General features: G+C 40.8%; 2 protein-coding genes across 4 annotated transcripts; both read right to left on the bottom strand.

Annotated features, from left to right (window-relative positions):
• Positions 1-254: 254 nt before the first annotated feature.
• LOC124134828 (3-[(3aS,4S,7aS)-7a-methyl-1,5-dioxo-octahydro-1H-inden-4-yl]propanoyl:CoA ligase-like) lies at positions 255-3438 on the bottom strand. Its single transcript, XM_046499885.2, has 2 exons — positions 3372-3438; positions 255-3103 (listed from the first exon to the last, which is right to left on the bottom strand). Exons 1-2 carry the CDS (start codon positions 3418-3420, stop codon positions 1440-1442), a joined length of 1713 nt encoding a protein of 570 aa, XP_046355841.2. The 5' UTR covers positions 3421-3438; the 3' UTR covers positions 255-1439.
• Positions 3439-5995: 2557 nt separating this feature from the next.
• Positions 5996-11475, bottom strand: LOC124134789 (probable CoA ligase CCL5). 3 transcript variants are annotated; one of them, XM_046499853.2, is made up of 3 exons: positions 11333-11475; positions 9866-9979; positions 5996-9095 (listed from the first exon to the last, which is right to left on the bottom strand). In XM_046499853.2, exons 2-3 carry the CDS (start codon positions 9964-9966, stop codon positions 7832-7834), a joined length of 1365 nt encoding a protein of 454 aa, XP_046355809.2. In that variant the 5' UTR covers positions 9967-9979; positions 11333-11475; the 3' UTR covers positions 5996-7831. The 3 variants fall into 3 exon arrangements, with proteins under 3 accessions (XP_046355809.2, XP_046355803.2, XP_048252813.1); XM_046499847.2 differs by lacking the exon at positions 11333-11475 and adding an exon at positions 10522-10772; XM_048396856.1 differs by lacking the exon at positions 11333-11475 and adding an exon at positions 10522-10772 and having other exon boundaries at positions 5996-9190; positions 9961-9979.
• Positions 11476-12215: the final 740 nt, after the last annotated feature.

Here is a 12215-nt window from a genome sequence, read left to right as displayed (position 1 = left end):
GTAGAAAATCTGGAAATCTGAGTACACGTAGAAACTCTGGAAATCTGAGTACACTCTAAATGGATATATTATTACTCAAACTGTAATATACTCTTGTTCTGTATCAGCAGAAAAGGTGAACTGGCACTTAGAGGGACAGTTCATACAATTGGGATTCCAACCCAGACCACGATCATATCTGTGCCCAGCGAATTGAGGCGCCTAAGACATCTGGACGACTCGTGAGCTCCTGGTATTATGACTCAAACAACACACCGGGGCTACTATTTATTTACTATTTATGACGCGATAAAGCACTGAATAGAGCCAAATGTAATCTTATATTTGTCTGGTATAATCATAAGTACATTGAACATACATTGACAGTCGGCGACCTTGCTGTCGCACTGAGAACAACGTATTAGCAACAGTCTACTTGAATAATATGGTGCACAGTGCATGAGGCGAGGTCTGTATTCGTAGAAAATCTGGAAATCTGAGTATGAAATTAATACAATTACTCAAACTGTAATATAATCTTGTTCTATATATCAGCAATATAGTTCAACTAGCACGTTAATGGGATAATTAATAAATTTAGGGTAAAGAAGTCAAATAAAAACATTAACAACGGCATGCGTGCGAGACACACCCGGGTGGTCTTATGGCTGTAATTGCTGACAAGTTCTGTAAATCACTGGAATGTGAAGCTGTTCAATAACTGCTATTACACATAGTGTAGGATAATTCGAGGCACAAAAGCCGATGTTCCTTGTGTTCCTCAAGGCGTAGGTGTGTCCTGACATCGCATTCAACGACAAAGATATGTAGTACAGTAAACTACGGTTATAACGAACACGCTTATAACGAACTGACGGATATAACGAACTACTTTTTTGGTCCCGACTATTTGCTGTAGTTATGCTGTATATATGCTTATAACGAACTACGGTTAAAACGAACTAAAATTAGTAGTCCCTTTGAGTTCGTTATAACCGTACTTTACTGTACAAGTACATTTAGAAGTGAATAAAACACATTCATTCATATACAGTGAACTACGGTTATAACGAACACGCTTATAACAAACTGACGGATATAAGCGAACTACTTTTTTGGTCCCGACTATTTGCTGTAGTTATGCTGTATATATGCTTATAACGAACTACGGTTAAAACGAACTAAAATTAGTAGTCCCTTTGAGTTCGTTATAACCGTACTTTACTGTACAAGTACATTTAGAAGTGAATAAAACACATTCATTCATATACAGTGAACTACGGTTATAACGAACTAACGGATATAATGAACTAACTTTTCAGTCCCGACTATTTGCTGTAGCTATACTGTATAAATGCTTATAACGAATTACGGTTATAACGAACTAAAATTAATAGTCCCTTTGAGTTCGTTATAACCGTAGTTTACTGTATGACAAAATCATTTCAAGCCTGCTTCAACTATAATTGAAGCCTCTCTCGGGCGAGTTTTGCCAGTTCCTTTCGGTTCAGTTTAAGAGTTTTTGTGACAGGGAATGTTTCAAAGAACACAACATATTTTGGAACTACGTTCATGGTAGAAGGAATATTCACCATAATTGCAGCTTTAGCAAAGTTGAGAATGTCTTCTTCACTTGACTGAGATCCGTCATTTCGCTTGACGCATGCACATATTTCTTGGTGAAGAACTTTGTCTGGCACTGGAACAATGAAGAGCTGTTCAACTCCAGGGCATTTGTCCAGTTTCTCTTCCAGCCAGGTCGGGTAGAGGATGTAGGCACCGTGCATGATAGCATCTGAACTTCTCCCCTCCACACTCAAAAGACCTTTCGCGTCAACGTAACCAACATCATCCATACGAAACCAACCATCTGTCAGAAAGGAGGCCATATTCCCTGTGTCTCCAATGTAACCGTTAGTTAGAGTCTCCGAACGTACGATGATTTCCCCCCGTGTTTCGCCATCCACTTCATTCAGCTCTGAATCAACTACTCGAATCTCCACTCCCTGCACGGGGTACCCTGTCATATTTTCCTTGAAGTCGTGTTTACTACTTTCATTAAGATAAACAACACCCATTGCGCCAATTTCGGTAGAGGCATAGAAATTCAATATGGAATCTGTAAGATGGCCTATTGCTTCAAGACAGTCTTTCTTCAAAGGTTGCCCACCAGTCAAAACCTTCTTTAGTTTCTTTCCTGCAGATTCCCAAAGATCTCTTCGTCTGAGAATGCCTATTAGCTGGAATGATGCGAAGCCTCCAAAGGATACATTTTCATCACATATTATGTTCCAGACAAACCTGAGCATGTCAGCTTCTCCTCCAACCGCATCATCAATCATGACAGTCGGAGAGCCAGAGTACAGGAAATATGCTGGAAAACCGCCAATCCACCCCAGAGGAGCAGTAGTAAAAGAAACATCTTCTTTGCCACTTATTCCAGTGATCGCTCTTGACCTGTGAGCTATGAGAAGAAGGGCCTTATGTGTATGTTGAACCAGTTTACTGTATCCGGTGCTGCCTGATGTGGCAAAGATAGAGGCGATATCTGAGGATTTTCTACTCCTGCTGATGTATGTATTGCTTGGCAGAGATGTTAGGAATTCTGACTCTGGTTTTCTGGTTCTACAATTTGCCAAATGCACCAGACTAGGTACATCTTTGCTCTTGATAACAGAAGCGTGTTTGCTGTCAGATACCACCTGGAACCTCTGCTTACATATGCTCCATGCACCGTTTTCTTGATCTGGATCAGCGACAAGAATTTTGCATTTTGATTTACACATTGATTCAATAATATCTTGTCCATCCGAACGTAGAATTTGGCCGTTCATAGTCACGGCTCCAGCTAAATGTACACCGAAGTCTACAATGATTCTCTCCGGGCAGTTCGGAAGAGCAATGCACACCACATCACCAGGTTGAACACCAAGTTCAGTCAATCTGAAAGCAAATCTACTGGATAGGTCCAGGACATCTCCCCGTGACAAGACATATCTGCCATTTTTGCTCCGGAAAATAAAAGCAGGCGTGTCAGGTTCCGTCTCTCCCCAGAAGCAGATTCTATCACAAAAGGTTTGGCCAATGCAAATATGTTTGCTTTCTGCCATCTTATTATCTTCAGCTGTAAAGAAGTAAAACAGTTTCGTCCAAATGGATACTTCAATACTTGTAATGCAGTGGTACACCAAACACAATATAAGCCGCGTTCATGTTGAATAGAAGATCCCCAGGCAATACTACATGTAAATATTTGCCTTATCAAAGGTCTTAAGGTGTAGCCTGACTAATTGTGACATTCATATATATGTCCTATATTTTCTCATATCCCAAATTTGATTTTAAATCATTATAATATATTAAAATTAATATAATACATATGTTATACTTACTCGTCCCCCAGTTTGCAATACTGATCGTGTAAACCTTACATACAAGCATTTTATGTGTTATTGAGGCCGTTGTATTGCGCAAGATAATCTGGGATATATCATTGCCCTTGTATCAACAATGACTCAGCATACAAAATCTCTAGATAAGATATGACACACATCCAGATCGTGCATAGCCTGGGTTTCGTGACATTCTAGCAACCTTGACCTTGAGTAGGTATACTATTACTTTGTGTTTTGAGGTTAACTGGGACTAGGGTAAAACTGATTGATTATTTGTTGTTTAACGCCGCAGCAATATTCCAGCTATATGATGGCGGTCTGTAGATAATCGAGTCTGGACCAGACAATGCAGTGATTGACATCATGAGCATCGATCCACGCAATTGGAATACGATGACATGTATCAACTCGATCCCGTTAGTCGGCTCTCACGACAAGCACAGTCGCCATTTGCGGCAAGCGTGGGTTGCAGAAGACCTACGCCACCCCGGATCTTTACGGGTCGACTTGAGGAAGAAACGTACTGAAAGCCTGACATCAATTCGTGATTTTTCCATTGTTATATCATGTTCATATGTTTTATCAGTCTGCATTAGACAGTATGTTTGTCTGTTTGTTATGTAACGTTGCAGTCATCAATATGACTGCTGTCTATAACTAGTCGAGCCGCATTTGACAGTGTAATTATATGTAGTATAGCAATGTTTAGAGATGTTGTTCATGCAGGGAGATATGGATTAACACCCGAGTTGTGTATGGTTGGTTGGTTTGTTTTTTAACTTCGCACTCGGCAATATTCCAGCTATATGACGGCGGTCTTTAAATAATCGAGTCTGGACCAGACAATCCAGGGATTAAAATCATGATCATCGATCCACGCAAATGGGATCGATGACATGTATCAACAAAGTCAGCGAGCCTGACCACCCGATTCCGTTAGTCGCCTCTCACGACCATCTTCCCGAGGCAAGTCCAGTTTCCACCTGATCAATTGACGGAGATAATACTGTAGCCCCTTTAGCATGCGTTAGTGTGTGGCTTTGTGGCATTTTAAAAATTACGTTATGCATATTAATATCTGAATCATACAGTGGACCTTTGGTAGTTCCTCTGAATATGGGATATTGTGTGTCGCAGTTATTTATAACTGTAAGAGAGTGACTTGTGTTAAACCCTGCTTACAGCAACACCTCTGTTATATCACATCTGTCACACTAATGTGGATACGAGGAAGTGATCATGACTCTGATTGTAACACACAATCAAGATGCGGTGCAGAAATACCGATGGTCACAATCAAGACGAACATGGGATTCTAGCTCGTGACCAACGATTGGGTCGTAGCTCTGCACAGGAAAATGCAGTGACTCTTGACACAGTCACCCTTTCCAAACAACACGGTTGTACCAGCGCTCCTGTTTGAAAATGTCAACCTAGTGATGAGTAAGGAAAAATTATTCTTCATGATCATATTCACTGAACCATAAATGATTCGAATGTGATATGAAATTGTTGAAAATATCAACTCGGTCTTGTCACTATATGACTGGAATAATGCCGATGCGACGTTAAATTTTAACTCACTCGCGCATGTGTTCCTGAACACAAACCCTACCCCGGATCGTGATGGTATTAGATATCCCACTCACACGGGAGGTAAAGGTGAGTGAGCGTGTTTGGTTTAACGGTGCTTTGAACCGTATTTCAGTCATATCACGACGTGTCAACTTGATGTGGGAGGAAAGCCATATTTGATGCAGCTGTAGCGGCCATAAAATGTCTGAGTCCCGTGATGGGATTCGAACCAAGGACCTCCTGATCAGACGCCTTGTCCACATGACAAAAGAGGTTAACCCCGTCAGCATGCTGACAAGGTAAGTTTGTCATCAGTGGGACGAATCCACACCCTGCTGTACAGCCCTCAAACCTTTACTTCTTTTATGAAACCCACGTGCACTGGTGCTGACAAACCATGAAAAATAATCAGGAATAAACTGGAATTCAAACCACTATTCTAGGTTTCCGTTACGCCTAAGACATGGCTCAGCGAATTGCGGTGACTTTGACGACTGACCTACCAGAGGCCTCTGTTTAAGGATGTTCCAAGTCGGGAATATTAACATCTTAAAGAGAAGATAAGTCTCTTTTACAGCAGCACAGGTTAGCACCTTGTGATAAGAATATGGCTGGGAAACTCTGTCAGAACAATTAGAAGTACTAATACGAACGAGTCAGTAAAATGTTTAACAGACAATCGGCGGTCGGGCTAACATGTTTAAAGGTGCAATTACCTCCATAGGTATACGGGCTGGACACCATACAGATTCAGGATAAGGCTAGACACTATAAATTGTAATGTTGCATTCATTAGCTAGGCCTTAAGTGACAATGTGGTGGAGAATTGCAGTCACTGACTCCAACATGGCTACTGTGTTTCCATCCCTTGAATCAGTAACTGGCACTGACTACCAGTTGATGCATCATGCAAATGTCAGTATCTCAGAGGGCATGCTCTATATAACAGTAATCTGTGAATAATTGAAGTTATTTACAAATTAGATAAATGAAAACATAAATACATGTAGACATATAAATACATAAATAACAAACATGAAAAAATTAACTTTTCTGTTTATTTTATGCAGGTAAAGATTTTTCGGTTATTCACTTTGATTTACAGTATACACAAATGATTATATACATAGGTACATGATTACATAGATCATATAAACAACAAACATTTGAACAACTACTTTGAAATGGTAAACTAACCTATTTTGAAATGTCCTGTTTAATATATATTTAATTTATATGTCAACGTAAGGACTCCTTAGAAATATAGCATCACATCTGGGTATATATTTCAAACATCAACACCTCTCACCTACATGTACGTCAGAAACCTATGATCATGGGTTATGGGAGAGAAATGAGTGTATTCCTTCTGCCATTTATTTCATTTTGAGGAGAAAAACATATAAGATCTTCAAACGTAATATACCACTATTACAATGTACACAATACCACGTTATGCATTTCCCTATGTATTCAAACAAAATAATATACATAATTCAGTTTAAAATCAAGAAAGACCAGTAAAATAAATTCAAACACCTCCGCAAATATTACATTAAGAAACGGTAAAGAAGTGACATGTTACAATATGACCTTTAGTCATCGCGACAGTAGGCTAAATGTTACCAAAAAGACAATGACTTTCATGTCCTATCTGTTCTATCATTTTATGAATAGAATATTAAGTATATTCATTTTATGTGATAATAATAGGCATCAGTCTTTACTAGCCAGATAAAGTTTCTTAGAGAAATAATTACGGGTTTGTAGGTAAAGCACATCAAATAAATCCCGAGCATATTGGACATAGAAAACGCTAAAAAGCAAAAAATAACAGATTTCGTAACAAGAAGAAACATGTGTCTTGATGTGTATAGAATGTTTCACGAAGATATATTGCAAGGTATCTGGATCATTGACGAAATACAAGGCAAATACCTAAACTACAATGTCAATTATCGATGCTAGTTTTCAAATTTGATTTACATAATGTTTGGAAAACGTTATCCTTGTAACCGTAGTGGTTTCCGAGAAGAATTGCTTCTGAATAAAACACGCAAAAGTTAAAATTACTGAAAGCATCAGTAATCAGGGGCACGCAATCTCGATGCTCTTATGACGACGTGAACAACAAGCATAGAATTATTATTACCTTTTCCTCTGTTGTTGAACGCCGCACACAGCAATATTTCAGCTATATGACAGTGGTCTGTAAACAATAAGCTTGGACAAGACAATTCAGTGATTGACATCATGAGCATAGATTTGAATACGATCATATACATCAACGAAGTCAGCGAGCCTGACCACCCGATCCCGTTAGTCGCCTCTTATGAGCAGCAAAGTCGTCTTTTAAGGCAAGCACGCGTTGCTGAAGACCTATTCTACCCCTGATCGTCACGGGTCCCATGTAGTATAAAGTTCAACGATGGAATAACATACATGTGTGTTGACACATAGATTGGAACATGCTGTGGTGAGGTTTCAACCAATCCTTTGTGATCACAACAGACTTTGGGAGCATTGCCAACAAAGCACAGGGAGTAACCATTTAAAGAAAACTACATTTTTATGGGCACGTCTTCAGGATTTGCGATCTGATACAACAGCTACAGTTGCAGTCTTTCTGTGGCAAACTTGGCCAGCTGTTTTCGGTCAACTTTGATTGAGTTAAGCACAGGGAATGTGTCAAAGAATTCAACATGCTTTGGGACAACATTCATTGCTGACGAAATGCCAAGATCAACTTCCCCTTTCAGAAAGTTTATGATGTCATCCTGTGTAAGTCTGACTCCTTGTTCCAGCTGGACACAAGCACATATCTCGTGGTGTAGAACCTTGTCAGGAATAGGAACAATGAAGTTCTGTTTAATCCCAGGACATTAAGCAAGCTTCTCCTCAAGCCATGTTGGGTAGAGGATGTATGGGCCGTGCATGATGGCGTCAGAACTTCTGCCCACTACAAATAAGCATCCTCTGGTGTCTTTATAACCCACATCCCCTGTTCGAAACCAACCATCTGGTTGGAAGGATGAATGTGTGTCTCCATAATATCCTTTCGTTATAGTCGCTGAACGAACGAGGATTTCACCATGAGCTTCGGTTTTAACTTCAGCCATATTTGAGTCAACTATTTTTACTAGCACGCCTGCAGCTGCAAATCCTGCTATATTTTCCTTGAAATCAGACACGTTCTCGTCATTAAAAATAAATCCATTGTTCAGACCCATTTCTGTAGAGCCATAGACGTTACAGACAGCATCAGTAAGTTGCCCTATGGGTTCAAGACATCCTTTCTTCAATGGTTGCCCACCAGTCAGAATTGTATGCAGTTTATGACTCTTAGATTCCCATATGTCTCTCTGTTTGAAAATACTGACAATCTGGAAAGAAGAGAGACATGCTAATTTGATATCTTCCTGACAGATCACGTTCCATGTAAACTGGTGATTATCCGTGATGACTCCAACAGAATCATCTATCAGAACCCGTTGAAAACCAGCATACAGAAAATATATTGGGTATCCCCCAACCCAACCAAGTGGAGCACTGTTGTAAATGGACTTCTCATATTTGACAAGTGCTCCAGCCATTTCCAGTAGCATCTTTCCCATCGTCAGAATGGCCTTGTGTGAATGTTGGACAAGCTTTGTGTATCCGGAACTTCCTGATGTCGTGAATATTTGAGCAACATCTGACGGATTCATCTTGTTGTTCACATACCTATTACATGAAGGCAGTGATCTGAGAAATTCACATTCTGGTTTCTTTGTTTTGCAGTATGCCACATTCTTCAGACTTGATACATTGGCGCATTTGATATCAGAGCTATACTTTCCATCAGATACGACTTTGAAAAATCTGCTGCAAATGCCCCAAGCCCCATTTTCCTGATTTGGATCAATGACAAGAGTTTTGCATTTCGCCTTTCCCATTGATTCGATTATATCTTGACCATCCGAACGCAGTATTTGGCCGTTCATAGACACAGCTCCCGCTAAATGTACACCGAAGTCTACTACGACTCTCTCTGGGCAGTTGGGAAGAGCAACACACACCACATCTCCAGGTTGAACACCAAGTTCAGTCAGTCTGAACGCAAACCTACTGGACAGATCCAGGACATCTCCCCGTGACAAGACATATCTGCCATATTTGCTCCAGAAAATGAAGGCAGGCGTGTCAGGCTCAGTCTCTCCCCAGAAGCAGATTCTATCAGGAATTGTTTGATCCCCGTATGCCTCTACAATACGTCATGATTATAACTATATTTTAAGTTAATTGGTTAAAGAGTAACTGTGCTATTAAAGTCATCTGATTTGCCTGACGACCCGTTCTGTTTTCGGCAGGCAAAAGATGGGGGACCTTTCCTAACGAGGGCCCACTCTGACTCTGACCCCCCCCCCCCCCCCCCCCCCCCTCAGTAATGTAGCGGCATTGGGTTGGATGTGGGTATAAGGTTATAAATTGCGAGTCAATTATGCGCCGCTGTATACGCATTTAAAAGTTTATTTGTTGTTTCATGGCGGTCTGAAAATAATCGAAGTGATTGACATTATGAGCATCGATGTACGCAAATGGGATGCGATGACATGCATCAACCAATTTGCAAGTTCAAGGTGCCGTCTGTAGTTACGCCTAAAACCACTAAAGAGAGATTGAATTTGTGTTTACAGCTGAGAACCGAACTGACGATCACTGGCATAGATTCCAAACAAGCTTGCTCTTGACGTGGAGTCAGTGGTGGACGAGTATCTTGACGTCGAGAACATAGACGGGCAGAACGCAAACTGGTTCTCGTGGCGACCTTGATTATATGAAGGTTTGTGGTATTAAAATACTCATCCCTTATATAACATGACGTCAGAAACATGACGAGGTTGAGGCGTCTATGCTCGTGGAAAGACAAGACAAATCTGCCATATTTGCTCCAGAAAATGAAGGCAGGCGTGTCAGGCTCAGTCTCTCCCCAGAAGCAGATTCTATCAGGAATTGTTTGATCCCCGTATGCCTCCATTGGTGACTTGTATCTGGAAAATAATGTACAATACGTCATGATTATAAACTATTATTTAAGTTAATTGGTTAAAGATTAACCGTGCTATTAAAGTCATCTGATTTGCCTGACGACCCGATCTATATTTCGGCAGGCAAAAGATGGGGGACCTTTCCTAACGATGGCCCACTCTGACGTGAAATTGTGTATGCTGTGAGTTTGAGTCATAACGTCATGGATATTGCAAACATTGGGGCTATTATCTCATTTCCTCATCATTGTACGGCGTTATTCGCCAAACCAACGTTTAATTGTGTCCTTGAAGTATATTTTTAAAACAGATTAAAATCTAACCGAGTCAATTATGCCCGGCTGTATACGCATTTAAAAGTTTATTTGTTGTTTGATGGCGGTCTGAAAATAATCGAGTCTGAAACAGACAATCCAGTGATTGACATTATGAGCATCGATGTACGCAAATGGGATGCGATGACATGCATCAACCAATTTGCAAGTTCAAGGTGCCGTCTGTAGTTACGCCTAAAACCACTAAAGAGAGATTGAATTTGTGTTTACAGCTGAGAACCGAACTGACGATCACTGGCATAGATTCCAAACAAGCTTGCTCTTGACGTGGAGTCAGTGGTGGACGAGTATCTTGACGTCGAGAACATAGACGGGCAGAACGCAAACTGGTTCTCGTGGCGACCTTGATTATATGAAGGTTTGTGGTATTAAAATACTCATCCCTTATATAACATGACGTCAGAAACATGACGAGGTTGAGGCGTCTATGCTCGTGGAAAGAGGCGACTAACAGGATCAGGTGGTCAGGCTCGCTGACTTGGTTGATGCATGTCATCGTATCCTAATTGCGTGGATCGATTATGTAAAAGACCCTGGTCATATATAGCTGGAATATTGCTGAGTGCGGCGTTGAACAACAAACAAACAAACACACATATCATGCATGTGTGTTGTTACTCGGGCCGACCGTAGATCTTTGGTACAGGGAAACACTGTGTCTCCTAATAACACCGAGTTGCCTTCAAAAGTGCTGAAACCTGAAGTTGACTGTCACTTGTTTTGAATATCCCATGGCCAACTGCTGATGCACGATTTATAAAACTCAGAAGTTTGTTTCAAGTTTTCTTGTCCTCTGCTACTGTTAATGAGGTTGGAAACAATTTGCACTTACTTCCAGTTGCATATGCACGTCATTAATTACAATGAAAAAAATATGTATCAATGGTAAATCTTTATATAACATATAAATGCTGAATGTGTGCCTGTGTATATGATAGAACAACCAACCATTCACTTATACCCGGGATTCGACCTTTCACCTACACCAACTAAGTAAAATATCCACGATTACTGTACTTACGATGCTGCTGCTCCCTGTCTTATTCCTCATTCAGCAACAGACCGAAGCCTTATAAAGGTGCCCTTGGTGATGTCTTTCTTTTGTCTGGTGACGTGTGTGTGATTACATGTAGCACACGAAATGTATGTTTTCCATGCAGCAGCACGACTCTGGAAAATATGTTTCAAATTTAAGCTGAGTAAGTGTGAGTGTGTAAAATTACAATGTACTCAAAATCACGTGGGTTGCGGTTAAGGCTATGGTGATGAGTTTGTGATCACATGTCACACACGAAATGTATGTTTTCCATGCAGCAGCACGACTCTGGAAAATATACTGAACCGCAAAAGAAACGTCACCATAGATAGATATATGAGAAACCTTATTTGTCCAAACAATTTGAGACATATTAAAAAGATGAAAGTTGGTAAATTTGATCATCAAGGTTGGAATTAAAGTGTCAAATGTGAAACACAACACTAGTCTCTGAGAAAAGGGCATCACAAGTCAGTATCTCGTGTGTCCGCCATGTGGATTGATGATTTAAATCAGGACTGAGTGCAGGCCACTGCATGGTTCTGATGCCGTTCTGCTGGAGGAAGACTCTTGTTGCTCACGCAGTGTGTGCACGAGCGTTATCATGCTGAAACACGTGGTTGCGGCGACGTGCCTTATGAGGTATGGCGTGTGGTCTCAAGACTTGGTCAATGTACCGAGCCGCTGTGACACCATTGCCTCTCCTTAGACCGATGTTCTGGAAGACCACAGGGCCGACCCTCTGTGCAAGACCAATTCCAACCTACACCATGATGCTCGGACCACCATGATGCTCTCTAAACAACACAAGTATCCGAATGACGTTCCCCACGGCGTTACCAGACTCTTTCTCTACCATCTGCTGTTG

The sequence above is a fragment of the Haliotis rufescens genome, unplaced genomic scaffold (assembly GCF_023055435.1).
Source record: "Haliotis rufescens isolate VD_foot unplaced genomic scaffold, xgHalRufe1.0.p SCAF_16, whole genome shotgun sequence".
Classification (NCBI taxonomy): Eukaryota; Metazoa; Mollusca; class Gastropoda; order Lepetellida; family Haliotidae; genus Haliotis; species Haliotis rufescens.
The sequence above is the reverse complement of the archived record's forward strand: the minus strand, read 5'-3'. Positions and strand labels throughout refer to the sequence as shown.